This window comes from Danio rerio, chromosome 6 (assembly GCF_049306965.1).
Source record: "Danio rerio strain Tuebingen ecotype United States chromosome 6, GRCz12tu, whole genome shotgun sequence".
Classification (NCBI taxonomy): domain Eukaryota; kingdom Metazoa; phylum Chordata; class Actinopteri; order Cypriniformes; family Danionidae; genus Danio; species Danio rerio.
In genome coordinates, this window is record NC_133181.1 from 19,367,252 (window position 1) to 19,394,747 (window position 27,496).

Genomic DNA, 27,496 nt, shown 5'->3' on the forward strand with positions numbered 1-27,496 from the left:
AAGTTACTGTATAATGATGGTTTGTTCTGTTGACTATCAAAAAAAAAAAGCTTAAAGGGGCTAATAATTTTGACCTTAAAATGTTTCTAAAATAATTAAAAGCTGCTTTTATTCTAGCTAAAATAACACAAACAAGACTTTCTCCAGAAGAAAAAAAAAAACATTATCAGCTCTTATCATTATCATGCTCTGTTAAACAAAATTTGGGAAATATTTAAAAAAGAAAAAAAATCAAAGGAGGGCTAAAAATTCTGACTTGTATATACATTTTTGGTAAAGCTGTGCAAAATATTTTTTATTAATTCTTCACATATTTTATGTATTCCAGTTTTAGTTATTGTGCTTTCTGACTTCACTTCATAAAAACAGAAAAATCATTTAGTTTCTCAATGCATATAACATCTTGAAATAACTTCTTTATTTTTGTACATGAAAAACACAGGGTCCAAAATAGCAAGCGACAATGGCATCTAACAGAAAGATTAAACTGTTTATTCAGTTTGCACAAACCACAATGTGTAGTTGAAATAGTTAACAGTTAGGAGCAAATCTGTTTAACACTTCTGCAGCAGGTTTTATTCAGAATTATGCATTCTCTTCCTTAGTGTCACCACCAGGTGGAAGTAGTTACTTGCAATTGTAACAGAACCTCAAATGAATTATTACAAACGGTGTAGCCCATTTGAAGGAAGGCACTAGCTTACTAGTTTATTAGCAGAACACTGTCCTATCCAAAACAAACCTTTTCCTTACCATGTTCTGTGCAGTGTGAAAGGTGCACCCTACTTTCTGTATTGAAACAAATAGCACCAGCAACTTCGTGAAAGAAAAATAACAGTGTACATCATGTTTAGCACAAGATACCTACTACTGTAAGTATGTGAAAGTGTTAAAAACACATCTCTTGTTAATATTCTATAGGACAAGTAGTATTAGTAGTATCAGCCTGCTAACATCAGTCCTCTGGTCATATTTAATCTCTTAGCTTAGATTTAATGGGTAGGATCAGTTCAGATAGAGCAGTACATGAACTGTAACAATACTGTTTTGTGTAAAGTTTCTCAAACCTACAAGCGCAGACATGTCTACACACACTTAAGATATAATTGTAGCTTGTTTAGAGAGTGTAAAACACTGACTCCTCTAGGGGCTTAAAGGGCAAGAGGGTAAGGGATGGGAAGGTTCGGGACACTTCTAGTTTGGAGGGTCGACAGATGGATCCATCTCTTGACCGTCAAGATACTGGTTGCAGTTTGGATCACCTCTTATCAGTGGAGAGGTGGGCATGGGACGTCCTGTGTGTGGATTTACACACCAGCATTCGCCACGATAGCCATTCACTGACATCTTACACTGAAACACACATGAGAGTCAGTCAACACAAGGTTCATTCATTCATTCATTTTCTTGTCGGCTTTATTAATCCGGGGTTGCCACAGCGGAATAAACCACCAACTTATCCAGCAAGTTTTTACGCAGCGGATGCCCTTCCAGCCGCAACCCATCAATTTTTATTCAACCCAATTATTATTCAACCTTTGGACTTTGGGGGAAACCGGCAACATGCAAACTCCACACAGAAACGCCAACTGAGCCGAGGTTCAAACCAGCGACCCAGCGACCTTCTTGCTGTGAGGCGACAGCACTACCTACTGCGCCACTGCCTTGCCATCCAACACAAGGTTCTTTTCGGTTAATTTACCAAAGACATATAAATATCTCAGATTTGATTACAATGCCTTTTATTCATGTTTTGAAGGTGAACACACTTCCTATGGGTTTGGAAAAAACATGAAGGTGAGTAAATAATGATAGAATTGTTCAGAAGTGACAGAAGTGATTTTTATTTGTATATGTATATGAATGCAGCTTATATGAATACAATTTTAATCAGTTTTCAGAAGGTTAAGGTAAAGGATCCTGCCATGAATTTTAAAGTTGGTAAACAAATCATGAGTAGTTTATTAATAGCAGGCCATGGTTTAAAAGGCTGCTTGCTTGCACATTAACAATAATGAAAATGAATAAATAACACAAATCTACTTAAAATAGGTTTAGATTTAATGGTTAATATTCAGATATGGCAAACGTTTACAAATGTGACTTGTTTTGATCTGCAGAGTATTGAATTAAATACCTGTTTCAGGTTGTACTGCCCCCTCTTGTCACAGTTGGGTATGTGCAGGGAATAAAGGTCTTCCAGGGGAGTCCTGTTATCTTTGAAAGTTATTTTTGAGATCCTTTCCAGCACCTGGTCAAGCTCCTGCTGGCACTGGCTCTGAAATATGGACAATAAATGTGTTGGATTTTATGTTTTTTCACAATTATGACTTGAAGTGTTTGGTAAGAAGTTATGACATCTGGGCCAAATATTTACAAACTTTTCATTTTTAAATACAAATTTTAACCCAGTTGTTCGCTTGTCCATAATTGAATCCATTAAATCAACTCTGAATTTTGAAGTGTGTACATATTCAACAACATTATTTATGAGGATCTTTCTTACTACAACTAAATATTAAGAGTATTATTAGACTGTTTAGCAGAATGAGTATTCCTATAAGTTATTTATAGTCAGTAGAATATTCATGAAGGTGCCATTAAAATAAATTATTATTTGATATCAAGCCAGATGGTCCACTGATACTTTAAAAAAGAGGGTGACTTTAGCTATACTCTAAAATGACAAAATTTGCCTTCCCAAATGACAGTTTTTCTCTTTAATGCAAATATAAGTAAAATCAGAATCAAAATCATACCTTACTAAAATTAGTAAAAAAGCTACAATTAATAATGCTTACTAATACCGTCATAAGCAGGGATAAAATCTAATTCGTATTCATGACGTGTCATGTCATGTCATGATTATAAAGCTTTCATGACAGTCTTAAGAAAACCCCTTTAAGTAAAGTGTTACCAAACAATTTTACTGGTTTCATTGTTTACATCACCTACCTGTTTAGCATGTGGTGCTTTAGGGTCCTCTACTTTGTGGTACTTCATCTTAGACTTCAGCTGTTGGCGGTGCTGAAGAACTGCACTCTCTTTCCATGGACTGTCTTTGGTGGGCTTCCTTATTGGAGGAACCTCAGTCAGACCAATATCCAAAGGGTCCTGCACCTCACCTAATAATAAATAACAAACATTTTTCAATTTGTCAAAAAAAGTTTACTCAATAAAAGTATAAATGTAAGACTAGTTTTTGCTCTCACTTTTCATGAGCTGACCTCAAAGATCTAAAACGTTTTTTATTCTGTATAAGACCTATTTCTTTCAAAATTGTCCATAGTGTATGAGTGTGTGTAAATGAGTGTTTGTGGATGTTTCCCAGAGATGGGTTGCAGTTGGAAGGGCATCCTCTGCGTAAAAAACGTGCTGTCAACCCCAGATTAATAAAGGGACTAAGCCGACAAGAAAATTAATAAATGAATGATTATTGCACAGGTGTGCCTTAGGGTGGTCACAATAAAAGGCCACTGTGTTTTCTCACACAGTACAATGCCACAGATGTTGCCAGTTACAACTGGCATGCTGACTGCAGGAATGTCCACAAGAGTTGTTGTCTGTAAATTTAAAGTTCATTTTTCTGCTATTGACCTTTTTCTAAAATGCGGAAATGCACCTGTTTTGCGATTGTTTTAGAACTTCCGATTCAGTCACCTATATGGGAGTAATGACTAGGAATAATAAATGGCAGAATACTGTCAAACTTGCTCTACAAACAAATGTTTGCATCACTATACAGATCAAGTAGAATAATATAATAAGAAAATATCAGTTTGCAACATTAAGCAGCGTAACGAGCAGTTTTTAACGTCTAAAAATGAATGGAAGTGAATGAGACCTGAAGTCTCGAGCCAAAAAGATTTAAAAGGCTGCGACCGCTCGTCGCCAAAGAATAAGGTGAATAAGACATCTTCAAAGGTATTTCAGAGAATTTAGCAGTAAATCCATCTGGTGTCACAACCACAGACCAAATGCATCTTCACTTTCAGGATTGTCTGAGACCAGCACCCAGACAGCTGTTTCAACAACTGGTTTGCTGAATCATTGAAACTGAATTTAGTTGGCAAACGCACACATTCAATGGCATCTGGCACTTTGGAAAGTTGGTCTCTTTACAAACAAAAAAAAAAAAAACCCAGCAAAAAAACAAAGCTCCTGGGATGTATTTTGCTTTCTCTAGAAATGTATATAGGTGTACGTAACCAGAATGAGCCTGGGTTGGCAGTTTTCTTATATCAACGTTGTGAATCTAGCAGCTCATGGTGGCAGTGGGGTTGTGATATAAGCAGGCATATGTCATGCTACTGATGGCATTATGAATGCACAGAGACACTGCGACAATTCATGGAAGCTGAAAAAATCTCAGTTCTTGCATGGCTAGCAGAGTCACCGGACGTGTCACCCAATGAGAATGTTTGGGATGCTCTGGATCACCATATACAGCAGCCTGCCAATATTCAGCAACTTTGCAGAGTCATTGAAAAGGAGTGGACCAACATTCCACAGGTCACAATCAATTACCTGATCAAATCTAAAACTGACAGTTTTTTTTATTTTAAAAGCTCCATTAGTTATTTGCATACTACAAAAAAGTTGCCATGTTCATAGATTTATTTCCAGATTTCAAAATATCAATGTTTCTAAACTCAGAAGAGTAAAAAAAATAAATATCTGATATTTTTAATGCTTTAAATGACTAAATTAGGAAGAAATTTTATGTTTACATGAATGTTATCAAAAACATTAATGACCTTTACAGAATGAAACATTAGATAGAAGATATTATAATTTTAATATACACTATGTTCTAGAGTTTTGGGACAACGGTCTTTACATGCACATGGACTTTGTTGCCTTTGTTGCCACACATTGACTTGCCAATCTTAGTCTGTAGGGCTTAATATGGAGTTGGTCACCCTTTGAAAGTACAGTGTAACACAGGGTTGCCCAAACTTTTTCGTATGAAGGGCCAAAAACAAAAATCATTGAGATCCGTGGGCCAAAGGTAAATATACCAATATTATATTAAAATTGCCATGGGTAATTTTTCAAAATAAATAGAAACATTACTTTAAAATGTATTGTCTAATGCAGTATAACTGTTGAAATGATAACTGATTGCAATAAAAACATAAACAATCACATTTATAACACAGTGGAGTTCAATGGTGAATACACTAGCCAAGCAGAATCTGCCTTTGACTTGATTTCCTTACCAAATTCTCTGCATTGTCGGGTGACAGTTCAGTGTGTACAATTCAACAAAATCTGATTCATTTACACCATTTGATTAAAACATTTAGTTTCAGTTTAACAATAAAACAAACAAACAAGGGGTTACATTAAACTTGAACTGATGATCTTAAAACCATCAAGGGCATTTTCCCTCTCTTCTCAGATGGGATGGCTGGGCCAAATTAAAAGCCACCATGGACCCTATAACAGTTTCAACATCTCCACAAGGTGTGTTTATGGGAATTCTTGACCCATCTTCTGGAAGTGCACTGATGTTGAACAAAGTCTGGTTGACAGTCTGCACTCTAATTCATTCCAAAAGTGTTTTGTACGGTTGAGGTCAGGACTCAAGTCAGGCCAGTCAAGTTCCTTCATTCACACATGTGTGATTTTTTTCAAATTCGAGTTCATTAGTGGTCTGCTTTAAAATACTGCACCCAACACTTTACATTGCACTTGGTGATGTAAGGTTCAGCTGCTTGGCCATGGAAACCCATTCCAGAAAAGCTTTTATGTGCTGTTATTGAGCTAACCTGAAGGCCACACAACGTTTAGAAGGTTGTAGCTACTCATTTTCTGCAGAAAGGTGCCAACACTGTGCACCTCAGCATGTGCTGACCCCACTGTGATTTTTCATTGCCACTTCACACATCACTTCATGGCTGAGCTGCTAATATTCAATTGAGGTTTAACTGACCAAATAACATCTTGATTTTATCTTGGATGTTTGATGTTCAACATGATTCACGGTGAATTTTTCTTGCTCATTGTGATACCAAATGTTTAGCTTGATAAAAAAAACTTTTCTCTGTGTGGATAAAACATGACACACACACAAGGTGAAATGACACATGTATGCAATTTCTTGGTCTTGTCAGCTCTAAAATATAATTTATTGTAAGTTTATTTTTTTATTGTAAATACTATTATTGTAAGTGTATTAAAAAAAATTCACAAAAAAAAAACAAAAAACTGTAAAGTCAAATAACATTTAGAAATACATGTACAAAGGTAAAACCTGACATTGAAAGACATGAAAAAAATACATTTAGAAATTGACTGATTATTCTGCATTCTCTGTCTGTTTTACGATGACAGGATGTCATGTGTGTCATTCAAAATAGTAAGTTGTCTTAAATTTGTTTTTTGCAGTAAAGCAAAACTGATGTTGACAGGTTATGTAACAATGAGTACATGGCTAAGAAGTCTTTTTTTTACTTTCATAGAAGTAATATTTTTGCACAATAATTCCATCTCCTTCAGAAACTCAGAGATTTGTATTTGGATAGCAGCTAAATCAGCACACTACCTTGTTGTTTGTCACAAAAAAGTTAATAACAATAATAATAGTAGCATATATATATATATGTTTTTTTTTTTTGTTATGCAGAGAGAGAGAAAAACAACATTCTGGGTTCGATCTGCTTCAAAATCACCAGTTACGCCTTGTAAATGGTAAAAAATTCTCTAAGCGAAGTGAAGTTAAATGATCAAATGCAAGAGATGGGCTTTCCCACGCCCACGGTTTACAGCATCCTTGCTTTTTCCAAGGAACTTTGGACACAGTCTGTTTTGGCATGAAGCAGGATAACCCCAGCAGGCAGAGGCACGAGTCCTGCACACCATGTCCCTTCTTATCTGAACACTGAAGATTAGAGCTCTTTCCCCTATCTTTACATAGACTATGAATCTAGATGACTTAGAAATTTGAGTATTGTTACTGTTAAACTTTACAATGAAGTTTATACTATTCCAGTATAGTTTATATTTATACTGTACTATTAGTTTTAACATTTGTCAAAATACATTTTTAAGTTTATTGCAAATGTTAACATGCTTTGAATCCAAGACCTACCATATTTTATATTTTTGTTAAATATTTTTAAAAATGTGCTTTAGAAAATAAAAACATTATGGGTATCTTGAAACTAAACGAAGAAATAATACATTTCTTACAAAAGTTATTTACGTACAAGACAGTCAGTGCTTTCTTTAGTAAATATTATTTTAACCCTGACAATTCAGAAAATAAGCAAAGGGAGAGTTCACCAAAAATGAAAAAGGGGTTTCAAAAATATATGAGTTTTTTTTATTATTATTTTAAACAAAAAATAAGATATTTTGAAGAATGTTGAAAACTGTGTGTCAAAGAATGTCTATGGGTGTTTCCCAATGTTGGTTTGCAGCTGGAAGGGCATCCACTGAGTAAAACATATGCTGGAATAGTTGATGGTTCATTCCACTGTGGCGACCCTGATTTAATAAAGGGATTAAGACAAAAAGAAAATGAATGAATGAGTTTTGTCTAAAAATTGTTTTATTAGTTTGTTTGTTTATTTACTGTACACATATTGTGCTATGATATGCTTCATATTCAATTATTATTATTTTTTACTTTTTTTTAACTTTTTTTTTTTTTTTAGCTAGAATGATTTTGTTTTGTATGCATACATGATACTTTGCAGTTATCTATAATTAAGTCTTATGATGACTTACTGAGTCTTATCTTTATGTTATTTGTGCTTATGTTAGCATAGTAATGGAGGTAAAATCCTAAAGAACTGTTTAGAATACAGGGAAAAGCTGCACTTTGGGCATACTTTTCAGTATTAAAGCAAGTGGAAACAATTAAATATTTAAATAATTTACCATGCAGAAATGGTGCTCAAATGAGCTATGCCTAGAAAACACATAAACCATGTTTTTTATTTCTTTTTTGGTTGTTACACACTGCAAATGTAATAATATTATTTTAGGTTTTATATCTTGAACTGCTTTATTCAAGTCTAAAAACTATGCTTGAAGGCTTATCTTCATGTTTTCCATGAATTTGTGTTCACAAGCCACCCTTAATAAGCTGCAGCGGGCTTTTTGGATGTCTTCAAAAGTTCCCCAAGAACAAGCATTCAGTGGAAAGTGGAATAAACTGTTTTAATCTGCAGATGTTTTCCAAGTCCTTGAGGAAATAAATAGGGGGAGGGATGCATCCATAAAGGATGGCAATTCTTAAAATAGTCCACATGGAAGGTTAATCATCACTGTCAAGCCGGGAACTCAGGAACACAAAATGAAAGTTGTTTATTTTTTACAACTGGGGTCAGAGTGTTTTTATTAAGTGGTATCTATTACTTTTATACGAGCATGTAACTGCATGGATACTCAATATTTATGCTAGTTTGAATGGGTATAAACTTACAGTGCTTGAAGGGATGCCAAGTTGTTGGCGAAGGGTTATGCCAACTAGCTTAATCACAACCATCTTATCTGGCATCCTTCTGTGCAAACTCCACACTGGAACTCTGGCATAGTTGCCAGCACTCATGGTACATAGGGAACTGCATGCTCCTTACCTTAATATGCTTGTTTGCTTTCTTTCCTAAAATGGGTAGCAATATATCTTTCAATTGCTTCCAGGTCTTCATCAGTAAGAGTTGGCAGAATTATAATATGGAACAAAAAAAATTCCCAAATGTCAATTTAATATTGAATGCATTTCTGAAAATGATAATATGCTACAGTCAAGTTCTCCTAGAAACTTTGTATTTACAAACTGACAAGCTGTAAGATTGGTTCAAGTCACATTGGAAAGATTAATTTTTATTAATTAAAATTTTTATTAATAGCTATTTGTAGTACTATGTCATTATTTTTTTTTCTCTGGGTCTATGCTACAAAATGTAAAGGTACAAATAGAATCAAACATATAATTTGTCAAAGATGCGAAAAGGATAAAATATGTCATATAAAAGGAAGCGATAAGTAAAAGAAGAAATAAGTTTAAGTAATAGACGAATGATGTGGTAATGGGGTGGGAAAATAATAAGCTTGTGCTTTATCCCACTCCATTTTCGACCATGTTGAAATGTAGTTTTTGTTAATGATATTTTATGTATGATATTTTGTTCGGACGCCCTTCCAGCCGCAACCCATCTCTGGGAAACCTCCACAAACACTTTCACACTCAACAGACAATTTAGCTTACCCAATTCACTTGTACCGCATGTCTTTGGACTGTGGGGGAAACCAGAGCACCCAGAGGAAACCCACGTGAAGGCAGGGAGAACATGCAAACTTTACACTGAAACGCCGACTGAGCCGAGGTTCGAACCAGCGACCCACTTGCTGTAAGGCGACAGCACTACCTACTGCGCTACTGCCTCACCTTCAAGAATAATGTACATTTATATTTATATTCAACATGGATGGAATGTTTTATTTTCAAAATGATCAATGAACAATGTCATCTCTGTGTTTAGCGCTTTTCCACTATCATGAAAAACCAATCTAAACCCAGCAGGCACCTTCATGTCAAACAACATCAAAAAGCACATCAAAAACGCAAATTGATCTGTTGTCATTTGACTGTATATCAAAACAACGCGAAACTGGACAGGATTTTCCTGTAATTGATTTTTATGTGTACTCTGAGCACAATGTTAGATGTCAGTTTGATGTAATGGGCATATAAAACCCAGTGTGCATATACATTTTAAGAAGAACATAACTGTTCATGTATTATAATACTTTTAGTGTTCTATTTAATTGTTATTTTGGTGGTCAAAGGGCAATAATATGTGGGTGTCAAAAGAAAATCAAGGTTTTGACATAAAAAGTCATTGTTTTAGAACGTTAATGTCATTTTTGTGACATCTAGGTGTTTGCTGGGGAGAGCTATCGCGTACGGTTCCAGTTGTGTTTCAATGTGAGCCTAGAACAGCGCAACACAATTACAAAGCGTTCTTGGCCCAGAAATCTAGGCATGGTTAGACAACTGTGCTGAACTGGTTGGGAACATGTGCACATGATGTTGCATGGTTGACAGTTTCTCTATAGTTTGCTAGATAGAAGAGTTTATTTATTTATTTATTTATTTTTGTTTGGTATTCAACTAACTAGATAAAACTATAAATAAAATATTATAGAGTAAATATCAGAAAAAAAAAACATTGGATCATCATCAAAATCGCTGTTTATATTACACTTACAGTGTATTACATTCCAAAGATTTCTATTATCAGCAACACAATGGAAAATGAAACTGTTTTTCTGCACAGATCGAAACTGTTAACTGTGTTAAGCAACAGAACTCTTCAGCCCTACAGTGAGAAAAGCAGCTTTAGGTTTTTAAAATCAGTTTTTAATCGTAACAGCACAAAATGATCATATTTTGAAGATGCAACTTAGTATTATTGTAAATTACATAAATTGATAATAAAAATTTAATCAATTTAAACAAATTTACCTCCAAGACTGGTGAATTATACATATTTTCTCATAGACATGGGAACATTTAGAAACTCCAGGCTTAAAGAAAATACAGAACTTCCCCTTTCATAATTATGATGTTGTAGTCAAGTCTAGTTACATTTCGTTCAATAGAGCTTAATAACGTCTAGATAGTATCAAAGCATCTTCACAAGGATGTGATAATAAAATCAGGTACAAAGTTTAATCAGTGTGAAACATGCTTGATATATCGAGAACAATTAGTTCATTAAATGCTGGTTTTGTCTTGGTTGGTAAAGATTCAGTTCAGATCATTACATATGACATTGTGACAGACACAAGGAACCAATAGCCTGCAGTGCACTTATCAGTGGCCTTGAGCATAATTAGCACCCTTCTTGCTAAACATGCAGGTTCCAGTCAGCTCTTGGTGGTGTGGGGTTTAAGTTGGCCATGGGATCTAGTTGAAATCAGAATTATTAGCTCCACCTTGGATTTTTCTTCTTCTTTTTTTTCTATTTCCCAAATGATGTTTAACAGAGACATGGAATTTTCACAGTATGTCTGATAATATTTTTTTCTTCTGGAGAAAGTCTTATTTGTTTTATTTCAGCTAGAATAAAAGCATTTTAAGGTCAAAATTATTAACCACAATATCTTGCCTAATTACCCTAACCCTGCCTAGTTAACCTATTAACCTAGTTAAGCCTTTAAATGTCAATTTAAGCTGTATAGAAGTGTCTTGAAAAATATCTAGTCAAATATTATTTACTGTCATCATGGCAAAGATCAAAATAAATCAGTTATTAGAAACAAGTTATTAAAACTATGTTAAGAAATGTGTTGAAAATACTTCTCTTCGTTAAACAGAAATTGTGGAAAAAAGTAAACATAATAATTATTCAGGGGGTTAATAATTCTGACTTCAACTGTATGGCACATATAACAATTTATCTCATCACTATGTTTTTAATGAGGATCAATCATGTGGGCTCATCTCAATTATGTCCCTTTTAATGTTGTACAGCTGTGCTTATTCTCAGCACATGCCAATCATCTTTGCTGGATAAGGAACAGATCCCATTGAATATATTTGTGACTTGTAGTGGTGTTTATGTGCTTTCATCTGATTAAAAAGCCACTTAGTAAGTACTTATAGGGCGGGTTTTAATTAAATCATGAGTAAGTCTTAATCTAGAATAGTTAATCATATTGGCTTTAAAAGTGCCTTTCTGAAATACAAATTAAGTACTGATTGCTAACACCTGGACTATAGAGTCCCAAACTAAAATAATACCGCAGTCACACAAATTCTGTCGTACAGTGCGGCAAAAAGAGGTGGGATTAAACAAGATGATTAGACATTTAAAAAAATCAACAATTGGTCCATATTTTAAGTTTCTGTCCAGAGAGGTCATGTTTTTATCCTCAATTAGTCTCACGCAGTGCAATTTTAAATGTCAGAGTTTACCAAGCTTGAACTTTGCAACGTTTTCAGTCTGACACATTCACAGGTGTATGAATGGAAGTCTATGGGGAGGAAAGTCCAATGTGACTGCAGTTTAATCGATTAATTTCAAAGCACCTTTGCAAATCAGAAACAGCTGGGTTGAGGTTGACAATAAAATATGGAATGAATAAGCCAAGAATATTTTAGTATGCAATAGCGATGGGAAGTTTGGATCTTTTCCACGAACTGGCTCTTTTAGACCGTTTCATTGAACCAGTTTAAAAAAAAAAACAATCACCAGATGTTTAACGCTACAGTGTACTTACAGTATCCGCGATGATGTAATAACAACCCTACGTAAGTACTCAACATATAAAAAATATATATTCAGCAATAATAATTTCTGTCAGTTAAAACATCACCATGATCTGAAAAGTTGCTTAAGTTTTAAGAAACTTGATGACATATTACATTTTAAGAAACTTAACACCTGCAGCTCAATCAGTTGTCCAAGTTTGGTTCACACCGTTCTGTGCTGCAGTGTCAGTCACAGCAGGCTGTCATGTACTCTTTGTGTTTGGTTCCCGACCGGTTGAATCAAGCATATGCAGTATTATCAGTTCACCGGTTTTTAAATCTGACCTCAGTCTATACAATTATAGTAACTGAATAACTCTGAAAATTGGTTTATTTCAAGTCAGAGTGGGAATCAGGCATGCAAAAAGTAAGCAATTGGTGGATAAGTGCTACTGGAGACGGAGACCATTTCAAATGATTCTGTTTTATTTGGTGAACTGGTTTGACCAGTTCACACACCAATCCTGTTCCTGGAGATCACCTTCCTGCAGAGTTCAGCTCCAACCTTGATTAAACACAAATAAACCAACTAATTAGGATCTGAAGGATCAATTGGTAATTAAAGAGGTGTGTTTGATAAAGGTTTCTCATATACTTAGAAAGAGCTTGATTAGCTGGTTCGAGTGTATCTATTTGGGGTTGGAGCTAAACTCTCCAGGACACCGAAACTCCATGACCAAGTTTGGACACCCCTGGTTCAGTGTTAAAAAATAAAAACCTAAACTAAATTAGACTTGTCATACCATTTATTTATGTTGCTTTTGACTTTCTGTCCCTGTGTTCCTCAGCATCTGGAGTAGAGGGATGCTTAATGACATTTCGTATTCCATCTATGCATCCTGTGACTCCTGGGGTCCATATTCATAAAATAGTATCTTGTAGTTAGCCTGGGTTGTAGCATTAGCCTTTTTATGTATGGCCTTAAATCACAAAAGCTCTGACATACTGTGAATGACTTTGAATAATGTTGGTTCACTGACACCACATAAATTCCCTGTTTCTCAAAGAAAGGCACCACATGCCAAAAACATTAAATTTATGAGCACTAGGAGACAAACTGGAACAGGCTGTCCTCTTAGGGTCGCAGATGAAAGCTTGGGTTCTAAAAGTGAAATAGTGTCTACTGTATTTATGTATGTGGAAACTTATTTCATCAAAATGTTGCTATAGGTCACTTTTGTCTGCAAGAACATGAATAGCTGGTGGTAAGGGCTGGTTTTCAATGCATAGTCCAAGTAATCCATGTGTTCTCCAAATGACATTAACTTAAAGTTAAACTCCTGCATCCTGGTAGGATTAATTTTGTTCTGAGAAACTGCCCTATAAAGTTTAGCAAACAACTAGGTCTAGTGATCAATGTGTTGAATGCAGAAGAAATGGGCAAAGTCAAAGGTCTGAGAATCAAGGATAAAGATCGAAATCTAAATTTAAACTTACAACCTCAAATCAGAAGAAGTTGGGACCGTATAGAAAATGCTAATAAAAAAAGAAAGTAGTGATTTCCAAATTTACTTTGACTTGTATTTCATTGAAGACAATGTGAACACAAAATATTTCGTGTTTTGTCTGTTCAACTTAATTTCATTTGCAAATATACATCCTTTCCTGTCATTCAGACCTGCAACACATTCCAAAAAAGTTGGGACAGGAGCAATTTAGGTCTAGTAATCAGCAAAATTGGTTAAATAATGATGTGATTTGAAACAGGTCATGTCAACAAGTGATTGTATTTATAATTTTGTACAGAAGCAGCATCCAAGAAAGATCTAGTCTTTTAGGAGCAAAGACGGGCCAAGGATCACCAGTTTGACAAAAACATATGTGAGAAATGTACTGATGTTTAAAAACAATGTTTCTCAAATAAAAATAGAAAGACATTTGGATATTTCATCTTCAACATTGCATAGCATATTTAAAAGATTCAAGGAATCTGGAGGAATTTCAGTGTGTAAAGGACAAGGGTGCAAGCCTAAGCTTAACTACAATGGTATTCGATCCCTAAAGTGGCACTTCGTCAAGAATCATCTTCATCTATAAGTAATATCACCACATGAGCTCACGATTTTTCCAGCAAACCTTTGTCAAGTACCACAATATGTATTTACATCCACAATTTCCAGTTTAAATTGTACTGTGCTAACATGAAGTCCTATGTTAACAGTGTCCAGAAGCGGCATCGACTTTTCTAGGCTCAGAGGCATCTGGGATGGACCATCACACAGTGAAAATAGGTACTGGTATAGGTTGAGTCAGTGCCCTTGGAAAAGGTAACTTGCACTTCTTCTATGATGGCACCATTAATGCTGAAAAGTACAGCGATATTGGAGCACAATATGTGGAGGAAGAGGATACAGGTTTTTGACTGGCCTGTCTGCAGTCCCAACCTGTCTCCAATAGGAAGGATAGGCTACAACTACACCTGAAACACTTTATGACTTGGTGTCTTCAGTCCCTAAACGTCTTTTAAGTGTTGTGAAAAGGAACAGCAACATTACAAAGTGGTAAATTTTTTAATATTACAACATTTTTTTAAATATGTTGCAAGAACAGAAATAAATAAAAAAATGTTTATTTAAAAATAATTAAATTAAAATCACACATTAAATGATGTGGTGTTGTATTGTTTCCAGTGAAATACATGTCAAAGTAAATTTAGAAATCACTTCTTTCTTTTTTATTTCCATTTTCATAGTGTGATCACTGTCCTTATTTTATTAATTTGTATTATCATTGTTTATATTTTTATTTATTTAGTTTTGTTTATACTAATTTTATTTTGCAAAACAAACACATTAACACATTCATTCATTAATATTGATTCAATGCAAGTAGAACTTGCAGTGATGGTAAAAAGCAACATTATTATTTTTTAAGTTTTGGTAATTATGACAAACAAATAAGCATTTTCAATTAAATTGATGAGTGTGTTTGTGTAAACCTTGGAAACAGATACACAAACACTTCATACACAAGTTCAGAATGTTCTATTTTTCACACTGAGAGCTACTAACTCAGACATTATCAATGGTTCTATTCTTTCCCCTATTTGAGCCATGAATAATTTGTTCTTCTTGCAGTGCTGATTTTGATTTATTAGGTTGAGGGATTTATTTCTTTCAATTGTAACACCACTGACCACTTGATTGGCAGTAATAGTGCATGTGCTTTTCCATTTTCTTGATAAAACTCAGAACAGTGCCAAAAATGGCTGTATACTCATGACTCATAATTTATGTTCTTGCTTTCATTATCACTATTAGCAAACGTCACAATATTTGAGTTCTACACTTACAGCACATCCTTTTCAGTTATAGCTTTGCAATATTTATTTCATTTCAGTTTATAAAAATTCAACATTTCAGTTTTTATTAAGGGGATGGTCCACTACGATGTCATATTTTAAACTTTAGTTAATGTGTGAACATAAACATCTCTGAATGTAATACACTCAAAGTTCAATCCAAAGGGAGATTTGCCTTTTACAAAATTAGCTTAGCAAAGCATACAGTGAATGAAGTGACTACAAAAAATACATCCGGGTTAGTGAGATCACAAATGCTTCAGATTACACTAATTTATCATGTACATACACCCCGCGCAGCAAAGGGACGTGACCAGATTAAAGACCTATCTTTTTAGTAAAGCATACACACAATGCATCACATTACGGCAAGATGCATGAGTGTGCTCTATGCAGGTGTGCGGGCTTGACAACCAACTGTAGGACACACTCCATCTGTCTTAATGCACCAGACATTTTGTTAGAAACACTCATATGCTTTACATGTTTGTTTCTACTGTATGTCTGCTCATATAATTACTGTTTTCATTTCATTAAAGCACTTAATTTTTGCATCTCATGTATAAATAGACTATTAACAGCAGCTACACTAATTATTTCCTTTATTCTCTATTTCCACCGGGGGGTTCTCATCCTGAGGCCCCCCAGAGATTATGCAGCGCCATTGATGTGATCCAAGACCTGTGAAAAAATGATGCCAAGGTATCCATAATCCTGGACCAGGCCATATCGTGAGCTGATGTTATGGTGGTCAGCGAGATGTGGATTGCATGAGACTGATTCCTGAAAGACCACAGTGACAGACGAGTCCCCACATTGATCTTGTGGGCCAGCCTGATCACCCACCGGAGTCACACCTGCAGTTCTCCACGATGGACGTCCAGCGTTCTCCAGCTTCCAGCGCCTAGACTACAGCTCCACTCAGGAAGTTTGGCCAGAGGAAAAATGGTCATGCCCAACAGAGCCTGGTTTCTCTCAAGGTTTTTTATTACTTTGTCAGTTGGTAAAGTTTATTTTTCCCCCTCCACTGGCTTAATTGGAGTTGCGCATTGATGGATTTGCTCATCAGTGTTTGAAATTTAAACCACACTGAATTGAAATAAACTGAACTTCAACTTTGAAATCTAGACTTTACTAGAACTTCTATGTTAAGCGGCTTTGACACAATCTACATTGTAAAAGCACTATATAAATATACATGAATTAAATTGAAAGCGAAAATGCATTCAATTTCTACAGAGTTTGTTCTGTTTCTGTATTTGGGCATCCAAAGGACACGCCACAAAGAGAGAAGTGCTTACAATGTAATTTTAATTGTGTACTAGAGAATTATGAAAAGTATATAGCTAGCATTTGACAAAGGTCAGCTTTAAGAATTTCTCCCAGTTCAGTGCTGGATTTAGTTAAAACTCCTCAAAGAAGGATAGATGAATAGATGAAGCTGTAGATAGCGAGCCACAACCTGTAAGAATTTTTATTTGTTAAAATTGATCTATTAAATGCATAGTGTCTAGCCTTAACGGTATGTTGTAGCAAGGACGTAAACAAGGATGTAAACAATTGGTAAGGCTGTTTAGAACCGTTAACAATTTAGTTTCAAATTCATATTTATCTGTTAAATCTCTTGTAAACACCCACAATCTTCACCAGCGCTGCAGTGTCTCTCTATGCAACTGCTTTCCATGTGTTCTACATCTCAAATAACAGACTCTCAAAAATTTGTGAATGTTTCATACTAAACATGCTTATTCTGAATATATGTGAAAGACATTTGTCACATTTTATTTTAGAGACCAGGCGTAAGGTTCAGCAGTGTCCTCTGTGTCATTTTCTGTCTGATTTAGGTTCAAACTGATATGGCTAACAGCTACTCTGACTGACAGCATTTACACAGCAGAGGCAAAGCAAATGCATGCTTGTAGGGGAGTGACACTTTTACTGGTGATGTGGAGCCTTTCCGCGAATCACAGCACATTATTTTAGCTGACCAATCAGAGCCTCATAAAGAGCAGGCCTTTTGGAGGAATTAGGAAATAAGACAATCGTTTTCATGTCAGCTGAGTAGCTGTATATAATTAAAGTAAGATTTATAAATAAATACCATGATTTTCTAAAAAAATGAAGCATGAACACACATTGCTTAGCATCTTACAAACAAAACCAAGCCTTAAAAATATACTCTAGACCACCCTTTGGATAACACTGACCTGGTAACATTAACATTAACATTTTCTAACTACTTTGCACAGACAAGTAACTACCATCTACTATAGGTTCCCATTCAGTAAATAACTACAAATTAGGCCAAATGATTTTCTAGGGGATCCACATAGAAGACAAATAACTCTCTGATTTGTATAAAAATGGGCCATTGAAATGTCTATGACATTGACAAATGCAGCTTTCACAGGTGCAGCCACATTTGCAATTATACGAGTAGTGCCTGCAGGTTAGCACAGCACACTAACACTTCAGAGCCCCACTTGACTCTCAAGAAGAAGCATCAACTGAGAAGCTTGCAGAGTGGTCAGCAGGAAGTACACTGAATTTAGTGGCAGATAATCAGGGTTTTCTGTCCTTGGGTACTTCAACTATCTCTGAGTCAACCATCTTCCAGCCTCAGGGGTGCCTGCGGTCCCAGATCTTGACTTGGAGATGGTTTCTATGCTTTCCCAGGTGGAGGTTTCACAGCCATTAGTGCAACGGCCTTGGGGATAACAAAGGAGTAAAACCATTTGGCCTATTGTCCTGCTTTTCTGAAGCTGCATGGTGAGCTTACCTCCTTCACTCTCACTACCTATTATTGTGGGCTGGCCAGGTGAAGAAGGCAGTTGCGGTCAATCTTTGTGGGATGTGCCACGCCTCTTGTCCAATATATGTAGGCTTTCTGCATCACTTGTGACCAGAGCTTCAAATCACAGGCATTGACTGAGCTGCATGCAGGCAGTCCTTCCCCATGTATCATGCACAATTTCCAGACAGCTACTAACTTTGCTCTGATAACCACCAAACAGCTGCCTGTGCCCTGGGGAGGACAATGGCCACCATAGTGGTCCAGGAACTCCTCTGGCTGACCCTGGCCGATAAGGGAAGTCATCAAAGTTCACTTTCTTGAAGCACCTATATTCCAGTCTGGCCTAATCATCAACATTGTCAGGGACTTCACTCAGGGTTTCTCGGCAAAGATGGAGCAATCTAGTGCAATTAAGGAGGTCATCTACCACCTGCCTAAACCTGGCACCACTGTTCGTCATTGAGAATGTCCCACTGTAGTGCCTACCATACCTACCATGCTCTGTCTCAACATCAGGACTGCATCCGCTGTATTACTGTATTAGCCCTTAACACAGGGGCTGAATCACAAGCTGAATGCCTGGTAGAGTTTGGCCCTTCAACAATAAGCTTGTTGAGCAAGCCTACAGGCACGACTCATATACTCCTGATTGCTGGGAGGCTACACCTGTGGGAGCTGCACTCACCAATTTTAAAGACGTTTATTGGTCTGTTTTATTAGAAATCAGAGTAATTGGGATTTCAACCAATTCTCGAAGTCCACTGGTGTCAAACTCAGTTTCTGGAGAGCCGCACCTCTGCACAGTTTAGTTCCAATCCTAATTAAACATACCTGATCAAACTAATTGAGTCCTGTAGGCTTGCTTAAACCTACAGATAAGATTGTTAAAGTTGGAACTAAACTCGGCACGGATGTGGCCCACCAGGAACTCAGTTTAAAACCCCTGTCCTAGTCAATCATTTGACAGTGTCTCCACTGTTTTTTACCTATTGTCACTATAGTGACCTAGTGTCACTATTTTACCTATTATTAGAGTGATTTGAAGTTTATAGGATGTGATGCAACAACCATTTGTAAAAAAAACAAAAACAAACAAACACATTTTTTTTGTTCTGATGCATGACAACTTTTTGTCTTTGATCACTGCATTTTTTCACTGAACATTTGCAAAATAGCCAGACAACAGCCATCCATTTAATAGGTTAAGAACAATAGTCTCTTATGAGGTTTGCTTTACAGAAAGCAAGAAAAGCAGGATAATACAGTTAGTTTAGTAGCTAACAATGTTTGCTGAAAAACCATAATCTCGGCCTTGGGGAAACAATGTTGCCCTACATCCTCACCCCAAGACCAACATGGATGAACTATAACTATACCATAAAAAACACCACCTCTGCAAATTCCAAAGAGGTTCTTAGACCATTGCTTACTTCCACCCCAAGCTCACTCGCCTCAACATTTCTCACATTGTTTGTGTTATCTCCAAGCTGCTGCGGGGAGCTAGAGAGTTTATTCTGGACACAGACACAGTAAGATTCTTGGCATTTGAGTTGCTGAGTCGCCCTGGGGGGGATGGCAGCCATGCCCGCTCTTGCAGAAAACTGGGGGATTAGTTTGCTCTATTTTTGTCCAACGGGTACCGCTTATCCACAGCCTTGTAGGTACAGCTCTTAAGCAGTTAGTTTATTTTTGAATCCCTTCTGCCAGGTGCTGAAGGCTTTGTGCTGCCTATTTTTTCGGGTCATTGAAAATGGGAAGGGGGTCACCAGCCAATTCCCTATGGGTAAAGATGGGACCAGTATACGAAGATCTACTTACTTAACACTACTGGGGGTTTTCCATGACCCATTTTTTTAAATAAAAAACTCTTGCACCAACACAACTTGTGCTATATAATTAATTGATACATATAGGCAGAGATGCTGCGATTAAGATATTTGCAACTGATTTGCAATACTGGTTTCTTATCATCACAGTTGTCTGATATAGATCATAATCCAGATCATTTGAGCATTTTATAAGTAATATTAAATCCCTTTGTTGACTGACCTTTTTTCAGATAAAGAAATAGCTCAAATGTTGTTTTGGTTATGATTTGTTGCCATATAGTATAATGCTGGTTTAAGTAAAAATCAAATCATTTCAAATTGTAATCGACATTTTTAATAGTTTATCACTATCCATATAAGAACAGTAAAAAGGTCAGTGGTTCGAGCCCCGACTGGGTCAGTGGGCATTTCTGTGTGGAGTTTACATGTTCTTTCCTGTGTTTACGTGGGTGCTCTGGTTTCCCCCACAAGTCCAAAGACATGCACTGTAGGTAAATTGTGTAAGTAAATTGTCCGTAGTGATGGGTTGGAACTGCAAAGGCATCCACTGCGTCAAACATATGCTAGATAAGTTGGTGGTTCATTCCGTTGTGGTGACCCCAGAATAATAAAGGGACTAAGCCGAAAAGAAAATGAATGAATTAATGTAACAATACTTTGATGATTTAAGAGTCCACAAGACAATGTCAATCTGAACTTATAATATCTGCAACCTAGAATGTGTAATTAAGGATGACATTCTGGAAACACAGAAAACATGTATGCAAAAAGTAGAACAAGTAGAACAAGTTATGCAAAAAGTCACAGAAGTTGCAAAATGAATCTCTTACTTGCATCATTACAGAACTTTGTTAGGATAATTAACAAGTACTGTAATTGCATTCGCTTAGTTATTTTAGAAATTGTGATTAGTTGTGGGATCTTACTGATTCTGATCTGCAGTTGATCAAGAGCATCCCAACACTTAGAGTCTCACAGGTAGCAAGATGTTCAAATTCAAATTATCTTTATTTCTTTAGCACTTTTTACAATGTACTGTAGATTGTGTCAACACAGCCTAACATAGATGAAGTTCCAGTAAATTTAAAATGCTTCAGTCCATTCATTCATTCATTCATTCATTCATTCATTCATTCATTCATTCATTCATTCATTCATTCATTCATTCATTCATTCATTCATTTATTAATTAATTAATTCATTCATTTATTCATTCATTTATTAATTCATTTTCTTTTCGGCTTAGTCCCTTTATTCATCAGGTGGGGTCACCACAGCCGAATGAACTGACAACTTATCCAGCATATGTTTTACGCAGCAGATGCCCTTCAAGCTGCAACCAATCACTGAGAAACATCCATACACACTTATACACTACAGTCAATGTAGCCTTCCCAATTCACCTGTACTGCATGTCTTTGGACTGTGGGGGAAACCGGAGCACCCGGAGGAAACCCACACAAATGCAAGGAGAACATGCAAACTCCACACAGAAATGCCAATTGACCCAGCCGAGGCTCGAACCAGCGACCTTCTTGCTGTGAGGTAACAGCATTACCTACTGCGCCACTGCGTCGCCCTGCTTCAGTCCAGTTAAAGTTTTTCACAGTTGAAGTTCAGTTTAGTTCAGTTCGGTGTAATGTAAATGACACTATTGGAAGCCAAAACACTTCCACTAGTCAAGACAGTAAACACAATGTACTGTTTTTATGCTGTCATTGACACCATTTCAGGAGGCTGTGTCAAGTGTTTCAGCTTTGAAAAATGCATTTTAAGACCTCCTTGAATATGTATTTTTATTGAAGTGTTAACAACAGCTGCTTTATTACACTGGCTTTGTCAAAAAGCTGAAAAATGCTGCAGCATATAAAGGCAAGAAAAAATCTGATGGCTGTCACATCATGTCTACAAAAGTAGCTTCAATTTATCACTTTTTGAAGGCAGCATAGATATGTGCCTTGCTGTCTTTTATTTTCCACTTTCCTGTGTGATCAAGTGTGTTGAGCTAAAAATAATTGAAGTTTAAAATTAAGTTGTTATAGAAGCCTTGCAGACTGGATTCAGGTGAGTAAGAATGTTTTTTTGGGAGTAATAGTGTGATAGTGCAAATTCTGTGACACTTATGATTAGTTTGTGTGTACAGTGAAATGAGTCATATTCTTTTTAATCCAGTTTTTAATACAAATTAGGTGCGTTCACCTTTTGCAGAAATTACAGCAGCACATCTCTCTCACACAGTGTCAGTATATTTCCTGAGAACTGAAGCCTTTGATTTTTGTGTATAAGCAAGTCTGTGTGCTTTAACAGTGCAATACTTGGGGAGGTTTTGTGGAACCTTTAACTATATACCTTTATGCTTTAAAGCAGCAAAAACAGTTCTGGGAAGTAACTTTGGCCACAAATGCTGCCTACAAAATCAGTAACTCATAGGGCAGAGAGGCAACAAGTCAGCTGCCCAAGCTTTCGGATGCAGCCACTGAATTAATTTGTACCAGGTTGCCCTTGCACTCAATTAAAGCCTATTGCATTACTCTTTCATCATTTATTTTCACTTACAAGAGTAGCTGTTTTTTTAAAGGAACACCTTTTTACTTTTAACTACAACAACCAAATTAGAAAAACCTAAACTAGAAGTGGGGCATCACGGTAGCGCACTGGGTAGCACGATCGCCTCTCAGCAAGAAGATCTGAGCCCCGGCTGGGTCAGTTGGTATTTCTGTGTGGAGTTTGCATGTTCTCCCCTTGTTCGGTGAACACTTTGGTACAGGTGAATTGAAGTAAAATTGGCCGTAGTGTATGTGTGTGAATGCAAGAGTGTGTGGGTGTTTCCCAGTTTTGGGTTGTGACTGGAAGGGCATCCGCTGCGTAAAACATGCTGGATAAGTTGACGTTTCACCCCTGATTAATATAGACTCTAAGCGCAAAAAAAAAAAAAAATTAAAGAATGAATGAATAATCTAGTAGTTGTTAGTGATTCAGTTGAGAAGCACAGTTTATTTCATATTTTTATTATATTGTATTTATTTTTCTTTCCTTTGCAGAGTGGAAAATAACTGTATATATGCAGTTGAAGTCAGAATTATTAGCCCTCCTGAATATTAGCAACCCTTTTCCTCCCCAATTTATGTTTCATGGAAAGATTTTTTTCAACTTATGTCTGAACATAAAAGTTTTAATAGCTCATTTCTAATAACTGATTTCTTTTATCTTTGCTATGATGACAGTAAATAATATTAGACCATTTTCAAAATACAAGCATTCAGATTCAAAGTGCATTCAAAGACTTTATCAGGGTAATTAGGCAAGTCATTGTATAACGGTAGATTCTTCTGCAGACAATCAAAAATATTTATTGCTTAAGGGGGCTAATAATATTGACCTGAAAATGGGTTTCAATATATTTAAACCTGCTTTTATTCTAGACAAAAAAATAAAAATAAATAAGCCTTTCTCCAGAAGAAAAAAAAAATTGATAGGAAATACTGTTAAAAGTCCTTGCTCTGTTAAACATCAGTTGGGAAATATTTATTTAACAAAAAATAAAAAATTAGGAGCGCTAATTATTTTGACTTCAAGTGATAATTGTTTTGAATAATCAAGATTACAATTATGACCAAAATAATCGTGATTAGGATTTTTCCCAAAATCGAGCAGCCCTACGATAAAGTGATGAGTCTTTCCCAAAACCTTAGTTTCTCTGTCATAGATCCATCGTTTGAATCATGTTAGTTGGTACGTAAGACGTCCATAATGACTGCCGGGAACTTCCCCATAATTTTTTTTTTGTACAAATTATAATGTTTTACACGAATGGTCTCAAACTCAATTCCTGGAGGGGGTGCAGATCTGCATAGATTAGCTCCAACCACCTCCAACTCACACCTGCTTAATAGTCTCTAGTTATCTCGAACACCTTGATTAGTTAGACCAGCTATTTTTGATAAGGGTTGGTGCAAAACTGTGCAGAGTTTCGGTCCTCCATGAATCACATTGTTAAAGAAATTCAATATTAATTTTTTTCCACAATTTTTGTTTAACAATTTATCCAACACATTTCTAAAGATAATATTTTTAATAAATCATCTCTAATAACTGATTTCTTTTATCTTTGCCATTATGACAGTAAATAATATTTTACTAGATATTTTTAAGACACTTCTATACAGCTTAAAGTGACATTTAAAGGCTTAACTAGGTTGTTTGGGTCAACTAGGCAGGTAAGGGTAATTAGGCAAGTCATTGTATAATGATGTTTTGTTCTGTAGACTATGAAAAAATACATATTTTTAAAAGGGCAAATAATTTTTACCTAAATTTTATTTTTTATTTTTTATTCAAAACTGCTTTTATTCTAGCTGAAATAAAACAAATAGGACTTTTACAAGAAGGAAAATATTATCAGACATACTGTGAAAACTTCCTTGCTCTGTTAAACTTCATTTTGGAAATATTTAAAAAAAGAAAAGAAAATTCAAAGGGGGGCTAATAATTCTGACTTTAAATGTGTGTATGTATATAAATATATATATATATATATATATATATATATATATATATATATATATATATATATATATATATATATACATCTTATGCAATTTAATTTAGTGGATGTTTTTATCCCAATCACAAGGAAAGGGTAGTAAATTTGAACAGTGCACAAGCGCCAGTTAAGTCTAAAAATTGCACTTTAAGCTTAATACTAGTGTCCTTCGAAATAAGTAGAAAATATTATGCACTGTCACCATGGCAAAGACAACAAATTAACCATTATAAATTAGTTATTAAAACTATTATGTTTAAAAATGTGTTAAAATATATCCCCAAAACATTTTGAAAAGAATTCCAATTTCAGAGGAAAGTTAATAATTTTGACTTCAACTGTTTATATATGTATGTATGTATACTATCATCATGCCTTAATAATAAAACAGAAAAAAACACTTAAACTTATGATTAAAGGAATCTTTTAGGATTTTCAAAATTTGACTTAGGATATACAAATCATAGCCAAAATCACTGTGTGAGCTGGACTTTAGTTGTTGGTTGTTATCTGCTACACCTTTTTCTCATTTCCTCGCCTATAACTCTTGCTTTGACTGCTGTGAAGTGCTAGATTGTCTTGTACCCTATTTGCCCTGCCTTTTTTATAATAAAATAAAAAATAATAATTTCTATTAATATTAATAAATATTTAGCTTAAATTGATCATTATTATAAACATTCTTTTTTTTTTTTTTTTTTTTTAGTAAAACAGACATTATTTTCATTTACTTTTATTATCTTAGTGTAGTATTTCCCAAAGATGGGTTGCGGCTGGAAGGGTATCCGCTGCGTAAAAATGTGCTGGATAAGTTGGCGGTTCGTTTCGCTGCGACCCCGGATTAATAACGGGACTAAGCCAAAAAGAAAATGAATGAATATTAGTGTAGTATTAGTGATTCATCTCATCTATTAAATTGTCATCTTTGTCTGTTTATTATTTGTCTTTATTCATTTTTGTCAAAACAGAATGAATTGGTTGGCTTTAAAAGTGTACTCAATTTTGCAGTTCAACACAGCCAAACAGAAAAATTTTTCACTTATTTTTATTGTTTCTACCGATCCAGCAAAGTCCTTTCAAAAAAGTTCACTAAGTATTTGTTTGGCGTTTTATTTTAAAAGTAAGACTTTCGAAACTTCCCATTCACTGTAACATCAGGAGTCTCAGTTTTCTTAAAGGACAGGTATCATTTTGCTTAATCTCATATTAATCTAGAGTAGATGGACAGTTGTACTCCATGGACAATTTTAATCCATCTTTTCTCTAAGAGATCTTTAGCTTATAATACATAAAAGTAAAAGACACAACTTTTTTTCAGCTTGGAGGCATGCAGTGAGCTAATCTACAGTGTAAATGTGTGCATATAATGCTGTAAATAAAACAGGGAGAAATAATTGCAATCTAGACCCTTTAACAGATCAGTCTAAACTGGTCCCTGGAGCACACAATTAAAATGTTCATAAATTCAAATTAGCACTGAGCCACAGAAAGATCCACTCATTACTGGTCAAAGATCAAAGCTACGGCAATGATAATGGTTTTACACCAAATCTGATGTTGAGTTATTCAAAACAGATACATCCTCTTTAGATAAATAAAATGTTTACTCTATTTCTCTCTCAGTTAAACATCCACTTAATTTCATATATTGTTGTCAGTTGCCATAGTTCCACCCTTAATAATAATAATAATAATAATAATAATAATAATAATAAAGCTTCTAAAACAAGTTTCAACCTGAAAGTACTATTTTTGACAAAGAATTACTCTTTCATACCTACTAGGCATGGGCTGGTATAAGATTCTGACAGTATGATAACCCTGGATAAAAATATCACGGTTTCACGGTTTTAAGGTTTTGTGATTACTGGTCTAAAATATATTCTTTGTAAATGTCTGGATAAAACAACTAAAACTTTTTATTTCCTTTTGAACACAGTATATTTCATTTTGAGAAACATATATAATATTTTGGAGCAGTAAACGTGTCGAGCTAATAATTGACTTCTGTCTTAATTTGTTTCAAGAAACAGATTTTTTTTTTTTTTTTTTACAAATTAAAACATCATCTTTGGATATCTTTTCTGCTGGAGAAACTGTAGTCCTAACAAGTTTCAGTATTAAAATATACAGTGGCAAAAGTTAAACTATTGAAAAAATTGGCCATGCCTGGTGTGTGTAGGAACAGCTGATGGTGGCCATAGCAATGACAAACAGCAGGAAAGTACGAGTTCATAAAGCATTTAAATTGGTAAAGGTAAAAACATGCGCCACATTTTTAACGTTATTTTAGACGCGATATGTGAATATCCCCATAAAGATTTAACCTAAAAGATACATTACAACGACTGATCTATAGTAGATAAGTGATTACAAGACACACAACGTTATTACAATTTAAAACACATAATTAAATACATATTTTGCAAACTGCAGAAAATGAAGCAACTATTTTTTTCACCCTGGTGATTTGAAGAAGAAACTGTTCACGTTGGGAGGAAGAAAAAACTGTGTAATAGTAACTGACAAAGTCCTATACTTTGCAAATACTCAGCAAATAGTCTTTGCTCACTCTCCGCTTGCATACACTCCGCTAGTGTTTGAAGGGAAGGGCAAATTCACGTTTTACTGGATCCAGCACTTCATATTTGGCTCGTATCAACGTTGAGGCAAAAGATTCAGATGCAAGACATCATTTATTCGACTCTGAGTTGACTATTTCCTTCAAGAATCAATCATTTTAACCACGGTGCAC

The 27,496-nt window shown here is 35.3% G+C and overlaps 1 protein-coding gene across 1 annotated transcript in view; it reads right to left on the minus strand.

Annotated features, from left to right (window-relative positions):
• Positions 1–401: 401 nt before the first annotated feature.
• The window catches only part of igfbp2a (insulin-like growth factor binding protein 2a), a 30,635-nt gene continuing 3,540 nt past the window's right edge, over positions 402–27,496 (minus strand). The window contains 3 exon segments of the mRNA NM_131458.2: positions 402–1,353; positions 2,138–2,278; positions 2,956–3,125. Coding sequence (NP_571533.1) covers positions 1,195–1,353; positions 2,138–2,278; positions 2,956–3,125 — 470 coding nt within the window. The 3' untranslated portion in view covers positions 402–1,194.